We start from the raw sequence: 14,691 nt of genomic DNA, 5'->3' as shown, positions 1-14,691 counted from the left end.
GCATCCACAATCTCATACTAAAATTATTGACCATTTTGAATACGTTTAGGTACATTTGGAGCCCCTCCCCCGCTGCTCTCTGCTACCTGTGTGTGAGTGGAGAGGAGAGGAGGATTTTTAGGGCCTGAGCCCAGAGGTACTCCGGGGCGAAAACCGTCTTGTGTTTGCTCGACACACTCGCCACTTAAAAGCTTAATATGTTACCCTAAACATGCTCAAAAACTCACCAAATTTGGTACACACATAGGCTGCGGCAAAAAATTTGATATGTGACAAAAAAAATCAGCGCTCTGGTCAATAGCGCCACCTAGATACACCAAAAACCCACCATTGCCTGTAGGAATGCCTCCTACAAACATGGGACCAACACTGTTTTATTTGTCTCATCAAGATGGACAAATCATACACTGACACCCCTGACCTAACTCCAACAGGACGTCCACAAATTGGACACGACTGTCCAAATTTGGACAATTTTGTGCTCCGAACAAACGCTCTCTCCTCCGAGGGCGTTGATGGTGTTGCTTACAAAACTTTAATACATGACTCTCCAAAGTCTGCTGATCAAAAGATGTTAAAAGTTTTTATGTAGCGCAAACGGTCTGGATTTTATAAGCCCTCAAAATGGGGGAGACACTTTTCACCTTACAATGGAAACCAATCTCCTCTCATGGGACATGAACTCACACACTTGCTTCTTATCTGTAAACTAAAACTCCCACAGCTTCAAAATACACACCACTGTATTCCTGACAAACATCTCTAAAAAAATATGTATTATGTTACACTTTTGACCAACATATGCAGAGCTATTTGACTTTTACATGCTAAAAATGTCCAAATCCTCCTCTGCTCTCCACTCTGACAAACATGGCAGAGAGAGAGCAGCGGGGGAGGGGTTCTTACTGTGTGTTCACACCGAATGCGAATTTCGCGTCACGTTATTTAACCGGCGGATCAGTTTCATGTCCATATTTGTCATTCACACAAATTCGCAAATTCTCTCACTTGCCCGAGGAGCGAGTATTTCTGGCAAGGTTTTTTTCCACCATTTCACCATGGATTTTCAAAGAACTATTGCGTTGTACCTGCTGTGGAAGGCCGAAATACGTCGGAAAACTAAACAACGTCGTATCTGGGTTAACAACCCCACCTGGAGGCGAACACAGCTCGGTGAACCGAGCTCCTACAGGGGCTGCGCCTGGATAACTGCTACTTCCTGCGGTATTTTCAGATGATGAATGGCCAGTTTGACGACCTGCTAGCTAGGATCTGTCACAAAATTTCACGAATGGAAACCAACTTATTCAACCAGGTCTTGTAATCTTGACACTTAGTGTCATAGAGCACCAGGTTCCCACACATTGCCACAATCAACATGTCCTCCATCTTTTGACACAGTCAGCCGTGACGTCGGTTTTTCATAACTTTTGGTCAACATAAGTCACTGAGTCATGTATGAAATTTCTCAGGAGGAAATAGCCTTTGTTCTGGGTCCAAAATTGTCCAAATTTGGATGTTTGCCTCCATATTGTGGACTTCCTGCTGGAGTCAAGTACCTTTTGAGAAAGATATGAGGGGCAAAGGACAAACTCTTCCTAAAGTCCCCAGAGCAGTTGATGAAATAAGGGGCCTCCCCCTCGCCTCAAGTCCCAGTCAGAACACAGAGGATCCACAATGATGTGGACAGTGAAATTCAGTGATCATCACTGAACCCACTGTCAGTCAGTTAGATCACTGAGATCCCGATTCAGGAATCTTGTAAGAGGGCTGCTGGACATGATGTCACAATAAAAAGAGAAGGAGTCATCCCACCAAACAAATTCAGGATCCGTCTTGAGTATAGACACAGGTTTTGTAAGTATACATCAGTGTATTGTGCAGTGTATTATTCCCCCACAGAGAAGTATGTCTAAAGACAAGAAAAGCTATCCACTAGAGAAGACCAATGTAGGGCAGGATTCTTCAGATTCCAGTTCAGATTCAGCTGCATATCAGCGGGATGACCCATGTAAAAAAAAAACCTTGAAAAGGCTAGGGAAAAAAAAAGGTATTCTACTGGATTCTGGTGAATACCACTCAGACTCTGAGAATCGGTGTGAAGACACTGGTATGCATAAATCCCAAGAAATGCTGAATGAAAATGAAACCTCTTCCAAAGAGGCAGGTGAGGGAAGTCTTCATTCTCCTGTAGATGCAAACAATTGCAATTCTACCCTGACAGAGAATGAGACAGCAACATGGCAATCACTCCCAAGTACATCTCAAAACTGCAACCCAAAGACAGACATGATGGAGGAGTCTAATGTTGAAATGGACTTTTCCTCTGATGACTTTGGAGGTGAAGAAATCACTGAATCCTCCAGTTCATCTGATGGGGTGAAGGGGGGAAATCTGACTTCATCAACTCTTACGTCATCCAGTCCTGACAGCACAGAGGTGAGGACATCTGAGCTAGATAGAGCAGTGGGAGAGCTGGAAACAGACTCTTCAAGTGAATCTTGGAGCAGTGACAGTGTCCCCAGTCCTTCACCAGACGTTTCTAGCCCTTGTGCTGCTCCCCTCTCGAAACAGAAACTGGACTTAATAGGAGAAGTTGACCCTGACACTATGCAGAAGCTGCAGAATGTATCCCAAAAATATGAGGGCTCCAAACGCAAGGTGAACCAGCTGAAAGAGGAGAGGGATTTACTCAGGAGAACTGTAAAGTCATTTAAGAGTACTCATACTGTCCTGGAGGGGAGGCAGCAGGAGTTGGAATCTGATGTGCAAAAGCTCCAACTTAAGCTGAAAGAGAAGCAAGAAAAAGTGCATGAACTCATCATGAAGTACAAGGCTACCATGGATAAGCTGAGGAGGACTGAAGAGCAGCAAGTGTTGGAGGTTGAGGAGAGACACAGGGTGGAGCAGCAGGTGCAGCAAAAGTTTAGAGAACTGGTCAACAAAATGCAACAGCTTGAGTTAGGCCACATTCAGACCCAGAAGCTGCTTGCTAAGGAGCGACTCTTGCATGAGGAAATAGTCGCCAACCACCTCAGGGAGCAGAACCGAGTGCAGGTGTTGATGGGTGAGGCCGGTGAAAGGGAGGAGGAGCTGCTCCAAAAGAATTCCTCCTTACAAGAGCAGGTAACGATCCTAAAAACAGACCTTGAAGAGTTACAGGTCAAAAGCACAGCCAAGGAAAGAGGCCTCATGGATCAGAACGAGATCCTCAAGGGTCAACTGGAGGATGCTCACCAAGATCTCAGAATGAATTCTGATATCCTGAACCAAACTGTCTTGGACTGTAACAACAAAATGACAGCCTTAGAGTCTGAGTTTAATTCTAAACTGGAAAAAGAACTGCAGACTCATGAGAGACTAGAAGCAGAGCTCGATTCTGTTCGCGCTAGCCTGGCTGCAGCCACACAGAGGGCTGAGCATTGGCTGGCTGTTCACATAGGAACACAGAAAGCTCTGCGGCAGGAGAGGGAGGTATGCCAAAATTTTAGAAATAGATTAATTGAGGAAGCATCCAATCAGATGGAGGCTGCAAAGATAATTTCCCAGAAGCTTGTCGAGGCAGAGGCACGAGCTTACAGCTCAGAGAATGAGGTTCACCGGATCAAAATGCAGCTGACGGACAAGGACATGCAACTAAATGTCCTTCAGCGGGACAAGGACCAGCTCGCTGCACGTGTAAAAGAGCTGGAAACTTGTCTGCGAGCTAAAGAGCAACTGGAAAGCCATCAGAAGGCCACAGAGAAGCAGTTAGCCCAAAGCCAGATTGCAGGTGTTGTGTTAACACAGCGCGTCAAAGATCTTGAGAGGGAAAAGGGAGAACTGAACACAAAGGTGAAGGAACGAACAAAGCAGGCTAAGAAAATGCTGAAGCTAAAGAAGGATTTAGACCTCCTTCTGGATGAGGAGCTAAAGAGAAATGAAGCACTGCAAAAAGAAATAAACAGGCTTCAAACTGTAGGGAAGATAACAAAAAAGAAACTGCCCATGAAGGACAAAGGGGCAGTGAACCTGGGCAGGAACAGTGAGGATGAAGGTGCTGCCAAACAAATGAAGGGAAAGGAGAAGAATCCCCTGGTTTTGGTGGAGGAGGGTCCATCTGGTCACAAAAAGCTGGCGAGGGAGAAGAGGAAACATAAAGACCAACTTAAGAAACAGAATGATTATGAGATGAATATGAAGCAAATAGAGGAGCTAATTGAATGGAGGGACCAGGTTAGGGTTAGTCAAATTCAAGTGGCCAACCTGCATTCCCAGATGGAGCAAAGGATTCAGAAGCTGCAGCATGAACTGGAGCAGAGTCAAGTAACACAACAAAACATGTTTAACCAAATAGAGTCCATGCGCACAGAGCAAGAACTATACAAACGCCAAAAGTGCATAGAGGAGATGAACTTTAAGGAGGCCCTGAAATTGCAGTTAGAGAGGGTCAGCCAACAGCTTGCAGTTGCCAGTTCCGTTTTCACCAATAGCAACAGCAGTCCGCTCATCACCTGAAGCTCTGCAAATGGTGGATGTGCAGGACCATCTTACCTCATCTGTGGCTTTAGCAATCAAGGTTAATATGCAGCACCTGACATCAGGGTGAGACTTCAAGTCCTAATGATGGTTGGGGGGGCTGGAGCCTTTACCTGCTGTCATTGGATGGGGACAAAGGGAGGGGTACATCTGTTTTAGTGACATTTGTCATTGAAAGCCAACGTAAGTATGCAGCAGCTGAAATCAGGATGGGATTTAAACTCCTGTTGATGGTTGGGGCCGGGGGGTGGGGCTGGAGCCTTTTACCTGCTATCATTGGATGGGGACAAAGGGAGGGGTACATCTGTTTTAGTGGCTTTTGTTATTTAAACCTGTGACGAGTTTTGTTTTTATTAGCTGAAATTGTTTTTTCTTTATTTTTTTACCTCTGAAAAATGAACCTAACTGAGGTAACTGCTGGCATTTATGTCAGGAACCAAGACGACCAACAAAGTAGATGATTCTTTAATTATGTAATTCAGCACAAAAAAGACAACAGGGAAGTGGAGAAAGAGGGCTCCTTGGAAATAGATGTGTCCCCCAGCAGTCTCAGCCTATAGCAGCAGAGCTATAAATGGTTCAGAGCTACCTGAACCAGCCAAAATTTCAATTAAAAAATGTGTTTTGTTGTCAGTCTAATCTAGATCTATAAATGTCATATTTAGCCTTCAACAGGAGCATGCTCTTCTGTCATGCTAGTAGTGCTCGCCACAGTGTGCGGTGTTGTGTACTGATATACTTTGCACACAGTTTTTGTTTTATCCACAATCGTCTCACCGTTGTCTTGTTTTTTACCTGGGAAGCCAAAATAAGTCCGCACAACCGATTTGTTTGATGATGGAGCGTCCACTACTTGTTCGACCTCATCTTCCTCCATTTTGAAATAATTGTTTGTTTTATTTTGTGCGTCTTTGAAAATTTCATTTTTTATTTTGAGAAATTTCGGAACACTCCTAATGGTTAATATGTGCCATTTACCCCTGCCAAATCACATTCCTTCATATTCATTTTTTGATATGAAATTTGATTTTGATTAACCCTTGTTTTATGTTAAGGGTCAATTTGACCCATGTCAGTTTTTGTTTGTGACCAAAGTACTGGTTCTCCTTTCTTTTTCTTCATGAAATTGGTGAGTTTTCCTCATGAACTGGTTTGTGAAATCTGGACAGTTAGATGTGTAGTGGAATGTCTGTGCAGAGTTTGTATACAAAGATGATGTTGTGGGTCATTTTGACCCGGACACTTTTCATGTGGGGAGATAACTGTATGTATGTATCTATGTATGTACAGGTATGGCATCAAAATATTGACAGCCTGTGATGCAAAATCCAGCTATGCATGGAATATGCAAATATACACCGGAAAGCTACCTGGAGGAACATCTGAGAAGAATCAGGGGATGCGTGTGGTGCTGGAGATGAGTGAAGGGCTGCAAGGTCATAACATCACTTGTGACAACTTCTTTACATCCTACCATCTTGGAGAGGAACTTCAGAAGAGAAAGCTGACCATGTTGGGAACAGTCAGAAAAAAATAAACCAGAACTTCCCCGTGGAATTCTGAAGATGCAGGGCAGACCTCTGTATTCCTCAATATTTGCTTTGACTGAGAAAGCAACAGTTCTTTCATACTGCCCAAAGAGAAACAAGAATGTTCTTGTCATGAGTGCAATGTACACAGATGCATCTCTGAGCACAAGAAAAGACATGAAGCCACAAGTGATCCTGGATTATAACTTCACCAAAGGAGGAGTTGACAATCTGGACAAAGTCATAGCAACATACAGCTGCCAGCGCAAGACTGCCCGTTGGCCTCTGGTTATTTTCTAAAATATTGTGGATGTGTCTGCTTACAATGCCTATGTCCTGTGGACTGATATCAACCAGCGATGGAATGCTGGAAAACTGTACCGGCGTCGGCTTTTCCTGGAAGAAATCGGCAAAGCACTTGTCACTCCCAAGAACCAGACGCGAACTAGGCCAGCTCGATCCCCAGCAGCAGCAGCTGTCATTGAAAAGGTCAAGCTCAGTTCCCCCAATCAACCTGCAGCCTCACCCAACCAAAATCCAGTGGACACAGGTGAATAAAAAAAAGGAAAAGAAGCCAGGTCTGTCCTTCCTGAGAGGACAGTAAAACAAGTATCTTTTGTGTGAAATGCAAGAAGTGCATCTGCAGAAAGCACACAGGAACATTCTTTCCATCATGTGGAGAACATTGAACATGTTGAACATTGAAAATCTGAGAAAATGCTGCATGTTAACATTAAAGTTAAAACGAAATGTGTGTTTGAAGAGGCAAAATGTTGGCATGTTGAATTTAAAGTTGAAATGAAAAAAAATGTGTTTGTGAAGAGGAAAAAACTTCAACTAAATAGTTCTTAAATATACTGTTGGAATTAAAAATGTATTATATGTCACTTTTCTAAATGTTGATGTTATCTAAAATGAATTGGTTATTGGTTTAACGTGTTTTCTTGACTGTTTAGCAAGCATTTACACAGTACGGGTCAAAATGAGCCGCAACATAATCAATGTAATTTTTTTTTCCAACATAATACAAGGGTTAAACAAATAATTAAAACTGCAAGCAGCGTTGTTGGCCTGAGCCTCGTCGCGCCTCGACTGGGTAGCAGTAGTTGTCATGAAAATTTGGGAAATAAACAGTCATCACGCATTGTTACGCCACAATCGGCATCGACAGCGCAATGTCCTCCTTCGATTGGCTGAAGATGCAACGGTACGTAGAGTTTATTCGTGTGATCTATTTCGCAAAACATTTTGGTGACAAGTCATTTTATTTTTTCAAACCCATGTCCACAAAGAATTTCAAACTTGTCCCCGGGAGACGGTGTTGACCGACTCTCACCACAGCTGTCCGCTGCCCTTTTTATCGATGAAATGTATGCACCGAGCGTCCACAGTCTCGTACTCAAAATGTTGACCAATTTGACTATGTCCAGGTACTTTTGGAGCCCCACCCCCGCTGCTGTCTGCTACCTGTGTGTGAGTGGAGAGGAGAGGAGGATTTTTAGGGCCTGAGCCCAGAGGTACTACAAATTTAGTACACACATAGGCTGCGGCAAAAAATTTGATTTTTAACAAAAAATAGCACTCTACTCAATAGCGCCACCTAGATACAAAAAAACCCACCATAGCCTGTAGGAATGTCCTACAAACATGGGACCAACACTGTTTTATTCGTCTCATCAAGATGGACAAATCATACCCTAACACCCCTGACCTAACTCCAACAGGACTTCCACTATTTGGACACGAATGTCCAAATTTGGACAATTTTGTGCTCCAAACAAACGCTCTCTCGTCGTAGGGCGTTAATGGTGTCGCTTACAAAACTTTAATACATGACTCTCCAAAGTCTGCTGATCAAAAGATGTTAAAAGTTTTTATGTAACACAAACGGTTTGGATTTTATGAGCCCTGAAAGTGGGGGAGACACTTTTCACCTGACAATGGAAACCAATGGGGAACCTGTCTCCCCTCATGGGACATACTCTCAAACACTTGCTTCTTACATGTAAATTTAAACTCCCACAGCTTCAAAATACACACCATTGTATTCCTGACAAAATTCTCTAAAAAAATATGTATTATGTTACACTTTTGACCAACATATGCAGAGCTATTTGACTTTTACACGCTAAAAATGTCCAAATCCTCCTCTGCTCTCCACTCTGACACACATGGCAGAGAGAGAGCAGCGGGGGGAGGGGTTACTGTGTGTTCACACCGAATGCGAATTTCGCGTCACGTTATTTCACCGCCGGATCAGTTTCATGTCCATATTTATCATTCGCACAAATTCGCAAATTCTCTCACTTGCCCGAGGAGCAAGTATTTCCAGCAATGTTTCTTTCTGCCATTTCACCATGGATATTCAAAGAACTTTTGCGTTGTACCTTCTCTGGAAGGCCGAAATACGTTGGAAAACTAAACAACGTCGTATCTGGGTTAACAACACCACCTGGAGGCGAGCACAGCTCGGTGAACCAAGCTCCTCCAGGGGCTGCGCCTGGATAACTGCCACTCCCTGCGGTATTTTCGGATGATGACTGGCCCATTTGACGACCTGCTTGCTCGGATCGGTGAAAGAATTTCACGAATTGACACCAGCTTATTCAACTCGTTCTTGTATTTTTGATACTTAGTGTCATAGAGCAGCGGGTTTCCACACATAGTCACAATCAACTTATCCTCCATCTTGTGACACAGTCAGCCGTGACATCGGGATATCCTCAATGCTGATTAGCTGTTGAAACGCTAATTTTTCGCCAAAGATGAATATTTTCAACTTGTGCGAATGGCGACATTTCTCATCGCAAATTCGCAGCGCGAAAGTCACCATGCGAATTTGCGTCATTCGCGCCTATGCATAGACTCTGTATGGAAACTGTTCGCGCGAATTTGCGTTTGCTGTGAACACACATTTAAAGGGCCAGCTCTCAGCTCTGCATCACACTCACTGTGTTCACACCAAACGCGAATGCAAATTTCGCGTCACGTTATTCACGCGAATTTGACACCAGATCATTTTCGTGTCCATTTGTGTCATTCGCACAAATACGCAAATTCGCTCACTTGCCCTAGTATAGAGTATTTCCGACAACGTTTCTTTCCGTCATTTCACCATGGATATTCAAAGAACTGTTGAGTTGTACCTGCTGTGGGAGGTCGAAATACGTCTGAAAACTAAACGCCGTCGTACAGATACAGCCGCCTCAAATTTCCCCTAATCTCGTGCTGGGGCCCTGGCCGATCCGTGACCGGTCCCTGCTTGGCAGTAGGCAGGTCCGTGACTGTCGTGAGATCCCCCGCGATGACGTCATTGGCGCTGGGCCGACTCGTAACGCCCCTAAACGCCGTTTGTGGCAATTACCAGCACTGGTTTATCAGTCCACCAGGAGGAGCAGTCATTATAAATGGTTACCGTGTCTGAAAACAGCGGCTCTAGTCATATACCTACAGCATTTAATGTACACTGTAAACCCAGATTATGACTAAACTCAAAGAGACTGAGTTCATAATATTTAACTGTGTCTTGTTTATTGACATTACTGGTTAATTATTATTAAGGTGAAGTTTTTCCAAGTCCATTCTTATAGTGATTGTGTTTTTAAGTCCAATCAATAGTTTCTACTTCAACAAACTGAATTTGTATTACTTAAACATGTGTCTTTTCCTTACATTAATTATGAAGTCTGAGTAAACTGTACTTTTTAATAGCCTATATTATTGTACTCATGTGATTGAGCTCTGACAACTCAGTATCGTCAAATGTTGCCAAAAATATAGTTTATACCAGTTTGGACAGAGTGGTGACATTTGTGAGCTCTGAAATTTTGAGACAGAGATGACATAAGACAAAACAAAGACATCGAATTCAGCTGTATTGAAATTGTCGATGAGTGAAGTTCTAGCACACAAGTTGTTAGACCCACGTTTGAAGTCACTGGTGAATGACCTGAGTTCAGCCACAAAACGGTAAGTTGGAACCTGGGAACGTTACTGGTTGTATGCTGTTGCAGTCTCGACTGCTAGTGTTAGCTTAGTTTGCTATGAGCAAGGTAGCTACCTTGTTTGTTGCTTTCAGACAGCTCATGCAAGCTGAGCTGAGCCAAACACTAGGACTAGTTAGCTCCGCCACGGACCAGCAATCGTCCCGGTAAGTTGGCGCAGCTAAATTGCTATGGGAGTCTATATTGTGGGACACAGTATGTGGTGTCTGCCCAGTCATAACAATTTGACATTTTTTTATAGAATTGCAATTTTTGCCAATTACGCATACAGAATACTGTAAGAGAAAAAATCAGATATTATCTATTTGCAAATTGAAAATATGTATCAAGGCAAAACTAAAGCGGAAGATGAATGCAGGAGAGTAAAAATCTTCTGCCATCTCCGGGTGACACCCTGCAATTGAAGAAATGGGCGTGATCATAGTGGATTCTGGGCACACCCCCAAGAGGAGGGAAACTGGCTGGCCTCTGGCTGGGAGGGGAAATTAAAGGCGGCTGTATCTATATCTGGGTTAACAACACCAATCTAGAGGCAAGCACAGCTCAGTGAATTTCACCGTTCTCAGTAAACCGAGCTCCTCCAGGGGCTGCGCATGGATAACTGCCACTTCCAGCGGTATTTTTGGATGATGACTGGCCAGTTGGACGACCTGCTAGCTAGGATCGGTGAAAGAATTTCACGAATGGACACCAACTTATTCAACCGGTTCTTGTAAATTTGACACTTAGTGTCATAGAGCACCGGGTTCCCACTCATAGCCACAAAACTTGTCGTGCCGTGACGTCGGTTTTTCATAAATTTTGGTCAGTATAGGTCACTGAGTCATGTATTAAATTTTTGAGGAGGAAATAGCCTTTGTTCTGGGTCCAAAATTGTCCAAATTTGGATGTTTGCCTCCATATTGTGGACTTCCTGCTGGAGTCAGGTACCTTTTGAGAAAGATATGAGGGGCAAAGGACAAACTCTTCCTAAAGTCCCCAGAGCAGTCGATGAAATCAGGGGCCTCCCCCTCGCCTCAAGTCCCAGTCAGAACACAGAGGATCCACAATGATGTGGACAGTGAAATTCAGTGATCATCACTGAACCCATTGTCGGTCATTTAGATCACTGAGATCCCGATTCAGGAATCTTGTAAGAGGGCTGCTGGACATGATGTCACAATAAAAAGAGAAGGAGTCATCCCACCAAACAAATTCAGGATCCGTCTGGAGTATAGACACAGGTTTTGTAAGTATACATCAGTGTATTGTGCAGTGTATTATTCCCCCACAGAGAAGTATGTCTAAAGACAAGAAAAGCTATCCATTTATTAAGTTGGGACTTGAGAAGACCAATGAAGGGCAGGATTCTTCAGATTCAGCTGCATATCAGCGGGATGACCACTGTGAAAAAAAAACCTTGAAAAGGCTAGGGAAAAAAAAAGGTATTCCACTGGATTCTGGTGAATACCATTCAGACTCTGAGAATCGGTGTGAAGACACTGGTATGCATAAACCCCGAGAAATGCTGAGTGAAAATGAAACCTCTTCCAAAGAGGCAGGTGAGGGAAGTCTTCATTTTCCTGTAGATGCAAAAAATTGCAATTCTACCCTGACAGAGAATGAGACAGCAACATGGCAATCACTCCCAAGTACATCTCAAAACTGCAACCCAAGGACAGACATGATGGAGGAGTCTAATGTTGAAATGGACTTTTCCTCTGATGACTTTGGAGGTGAAGAAATCACTGAATCCTCCAGTTCATCTGATGGGGTGAAGGGGGGAAATCTGACTTCATCAACTCTTACGTCATCCAGTCCTGACAGCACAGAGGTGAGGACATCTGAGCTAGATAGGGTAGTGGGAGAGCTGGAAACAGACTCTTCAAGTGAATCTTGGAGCAGTGACAGTGTCCCCAGTCCTTCACCAGACGTTTCTAGCCCTTGTGCTGCTCCCCTCTCGAAACAGAAACTGGACTTAATAGGAGAAGTTGACCCTGACATCATGCAGAAGCTGCAGAATGTATCCCAAAAATATGAGGGCTCCAAACGCAAGGTGAACCAGCTGAAAGAGGAGAGGGATTTACTCAGGAGAACTGTAAAGTCATTTGAGATTACTCATACTGTCCTGGAGGGGAGGCAGCAGGAGTTGGAATCTGATGTGCAAAAGCTCCAACTTAAGCTGAAAGAGAAGCAAGAAGAAGTGCATGAACTCACCATGGAGTACAAGGCTACCATGGATAAGCTGAGGAGGACTGAAGAGCAGCAAGTGTTGGAGGTTGAGGAGAGACACAGGGTGGAGCAGCAGGTGCAGCAAAAGTTTAGAGAACTGGTCAACAAAATGCAACAGCTTGAGTTAGGCCACATTCAGACCCAGAAGCTGCTTGATAAGGAGCGACTCTTGCATGAGGAAATAGTCGCCAACCACCTCAGGGAGCAGAACCGAGTGCAGGTGTTGATGGGCGAGGCAGTTGAAAGGGAGGAGAAGCTGCTCCAAAAGAATTCCTCCTTACAAGAGCAGGTAACGATCCTAAAAACAGACCTTGAAGAGTTACAGGTCAAAAGCACAGCCAAGGAAAGAGGCCTCATGGATCAGAACGAGATCCTCAAGGGTCAACTGGAGGATGCTCACCAAGATCTCAGAATGAATTCTGATATCCTGAACCAAACTGTCTTGGACTGTAACAACAAAATGACAGCCTTAGAGTCTGAGTTTAATTCTAAACTGGAAAAAGAACTGCAGACTCATGAGAGACTAGAAGCAGAGCTCGATTCTGTTCGCGCTAGCCTGGCTGCAGCCACACAGAGGGCTGAGCATTGGCTGGCTGTTCACATAGGAACACAGAAAGCTCTATGGCAGGAGAGGGAGGTATGCCAAAGTTTTAGAAATAGATTCACTGAGGAAGCATCCAATCAGATGGAGGCTGCAAAGATAATTTCCCAGAAGCTTGTCAAGGCAGAGGCACGAGCTAACAGCTCAGAGAATGAGGTTCACCGGATCAAAATGCAGCTGACGGACAAGGACATGCAACTAAATGTCCTTCAGCGGGACAAGGACCAGCTCGCTGCACGTGTAAAAGAGCTGGAAACTTGTCTGCGAGCTAAAGAGCAACTGGAAAGCCATCAGAAGGCCACAGAGAAGCAGTTAGCCCAAAGCCAGACTGCAGGTGTTGTGTTAACACAGCGCGTCAAAGATCTTGAGAGGGAAAAGGGAGAACTGAACACAAAGGTGAAGGAACGAACAAAGCAGGCTAAGAAAATACTGAAGCTAAAGAAGGATTTAGACCTCCTTCTGGATGAGGAGCTAAAGAGAAATGAAGCACTGCAAAAAGAAATAAACAGGCTTCAAACTGTAGGGAAGATAACAAAAAAGAAACTGCCCGTGAAGGACAAAGGGGCAGTGAACCTGGGCAGGAACAGTGAGGATGAAGGTGCTGCCAAACAAATGAAGGGAAAGGAGAAGAATCCCCAGGTTTTGGTGGAGGAGGGTCCATCTGGTCACAAAAAGCTGGCGAGGGAGAAGAGGAAACATAAAGACCAACTTAAGAAACAGAATGATTATGAGATGAATATGAAGCAAATAGAGGAGCTAATTGAATGGAGGGACCAGGTTAGGGTTAGTCAAATTCAAGTGGCCAACCTGCATTCCCAGATGGAGCAAAGGATTCAGAAGCTGCAGCATGAACTGGAGCAGAGTCAAGTAACACAACAAAACATGTTTAACCAAATAGAGTCCATGCGCACAGAGCAAGAACTATACAAACGCCAAAAGTGCATAGAGGAGATGAACTTTAAGGAGGCCCTGAAATTGCAGTTAGAGAGGGTCAGCCAACAGCTTGCAGTTGCCAGTTCCATGTTCACCAATAGCAACAGCAGTCCGCTCATCACCTGAAGCTCTGCAAATGGTGGATGTGCAGGACCATCTTACCTCATCTGTGGCTTTAGCAGTCAAGGTTAATATGCAGCACCTGACATCAGGGTGAGACTTCAAGTCCTAATGATGGTTGGGGGGGCTGGAGCCTTTACCTGCTGTCATTGGATGGGGACAAAGGGAGGGGTACATCTGTTTTAGTGACATTTGTCATTGAAACCCAACGTAAGTATGCAGCAGCTGAAATCAGGATGGGATTTAAACTCCTGTTGATGGTTGGGGCCGGGGGGTGGGGCTGGAGCCTTTTACCTGCTATCATTGGATGGGGACAAAGGGAGGGGTACATCTGTTTTAGTGACATTTGTCATTGAAACCCAACGTAAGTCTGCAGCAGCTGACATCAGGATGGGATTTTAACTCCTGTTGATGGTTTGGGCCAGGGGGTGGGGCTGGAGCCTTTTACCTGCTATCATTGGATGGGGACAAAGCGAGGGGTACATCTGTTTTCGTGACATTTGTCATTGAAACCCAACGTAAGTCTGCAGCAGCTGACATCAGGATGGGATTTTAACTCCTGTTGATGGTTGGTGCGGGGGGGTTGGGGCTGGAGCCTTTTACCTGCTGTCATTGGATGGGGACAAGGGTAGGGGTACATCTGTTTTAGTGACGTTTGTTATTTAAACCTGTGACGAGTTTTGTTTTTGTTGGCTATAATTATTTTTTCTTTATTTTTTTACCTCTGAAAAATGAACCTAACTGAGGTAACTGCTGGCATTTATGTCAGGAACCA

The 14,691-nt window shown here is 44.3% G+C and overlaps 1 protein-coding gene across 1 annotated transcript; it reads left to right on the top strand.

Moving 5' to 3' along the window:
• The first annotated feature begins 11,220 nt into the window (after positions 1–11,220).
• LOC147269680 (uncharacterized) lies at positions 11,221–14,159 on the top strand. The gene has a single exon (XM_086189145.1). The coding sequence runs from the start codon at positions 11,331–11,333 to the stop codon at positions 13,920–13,922; it is 2,592 nt and encodes an 863-aa protein (XP_086045271.1). The 5' UTR covers positions 11,221–11,330; the 3' UTR covers positions 13,923–14,159.
• The last annotated feature ends 532 nt before the right edge of the window (positions 14,160–14,691 follow it).

This window comes from Aulostomus chinensis, chromosome 2, assembly GCF_037954235.1.
Source record: "Aulostomus chinensis isolate RoL2024-O1b breed Wild chromosome 2, RoL_Achi_v1.0, whole genome shotgun sequence".
Classification (NCBI taxonomy): domain Eukaryota; kingdom Metazoa; phylum Chordata; class Actinopteri; order Syngnathiformes; family Aulostomidae; genus Aulostomus; species Aulostomus chinensis.
The sequence above is the reverse complement of the archived record's forward strand: the minus strand, read 5'-3'. Positions and strand labels throughout refer to the sequence as shown.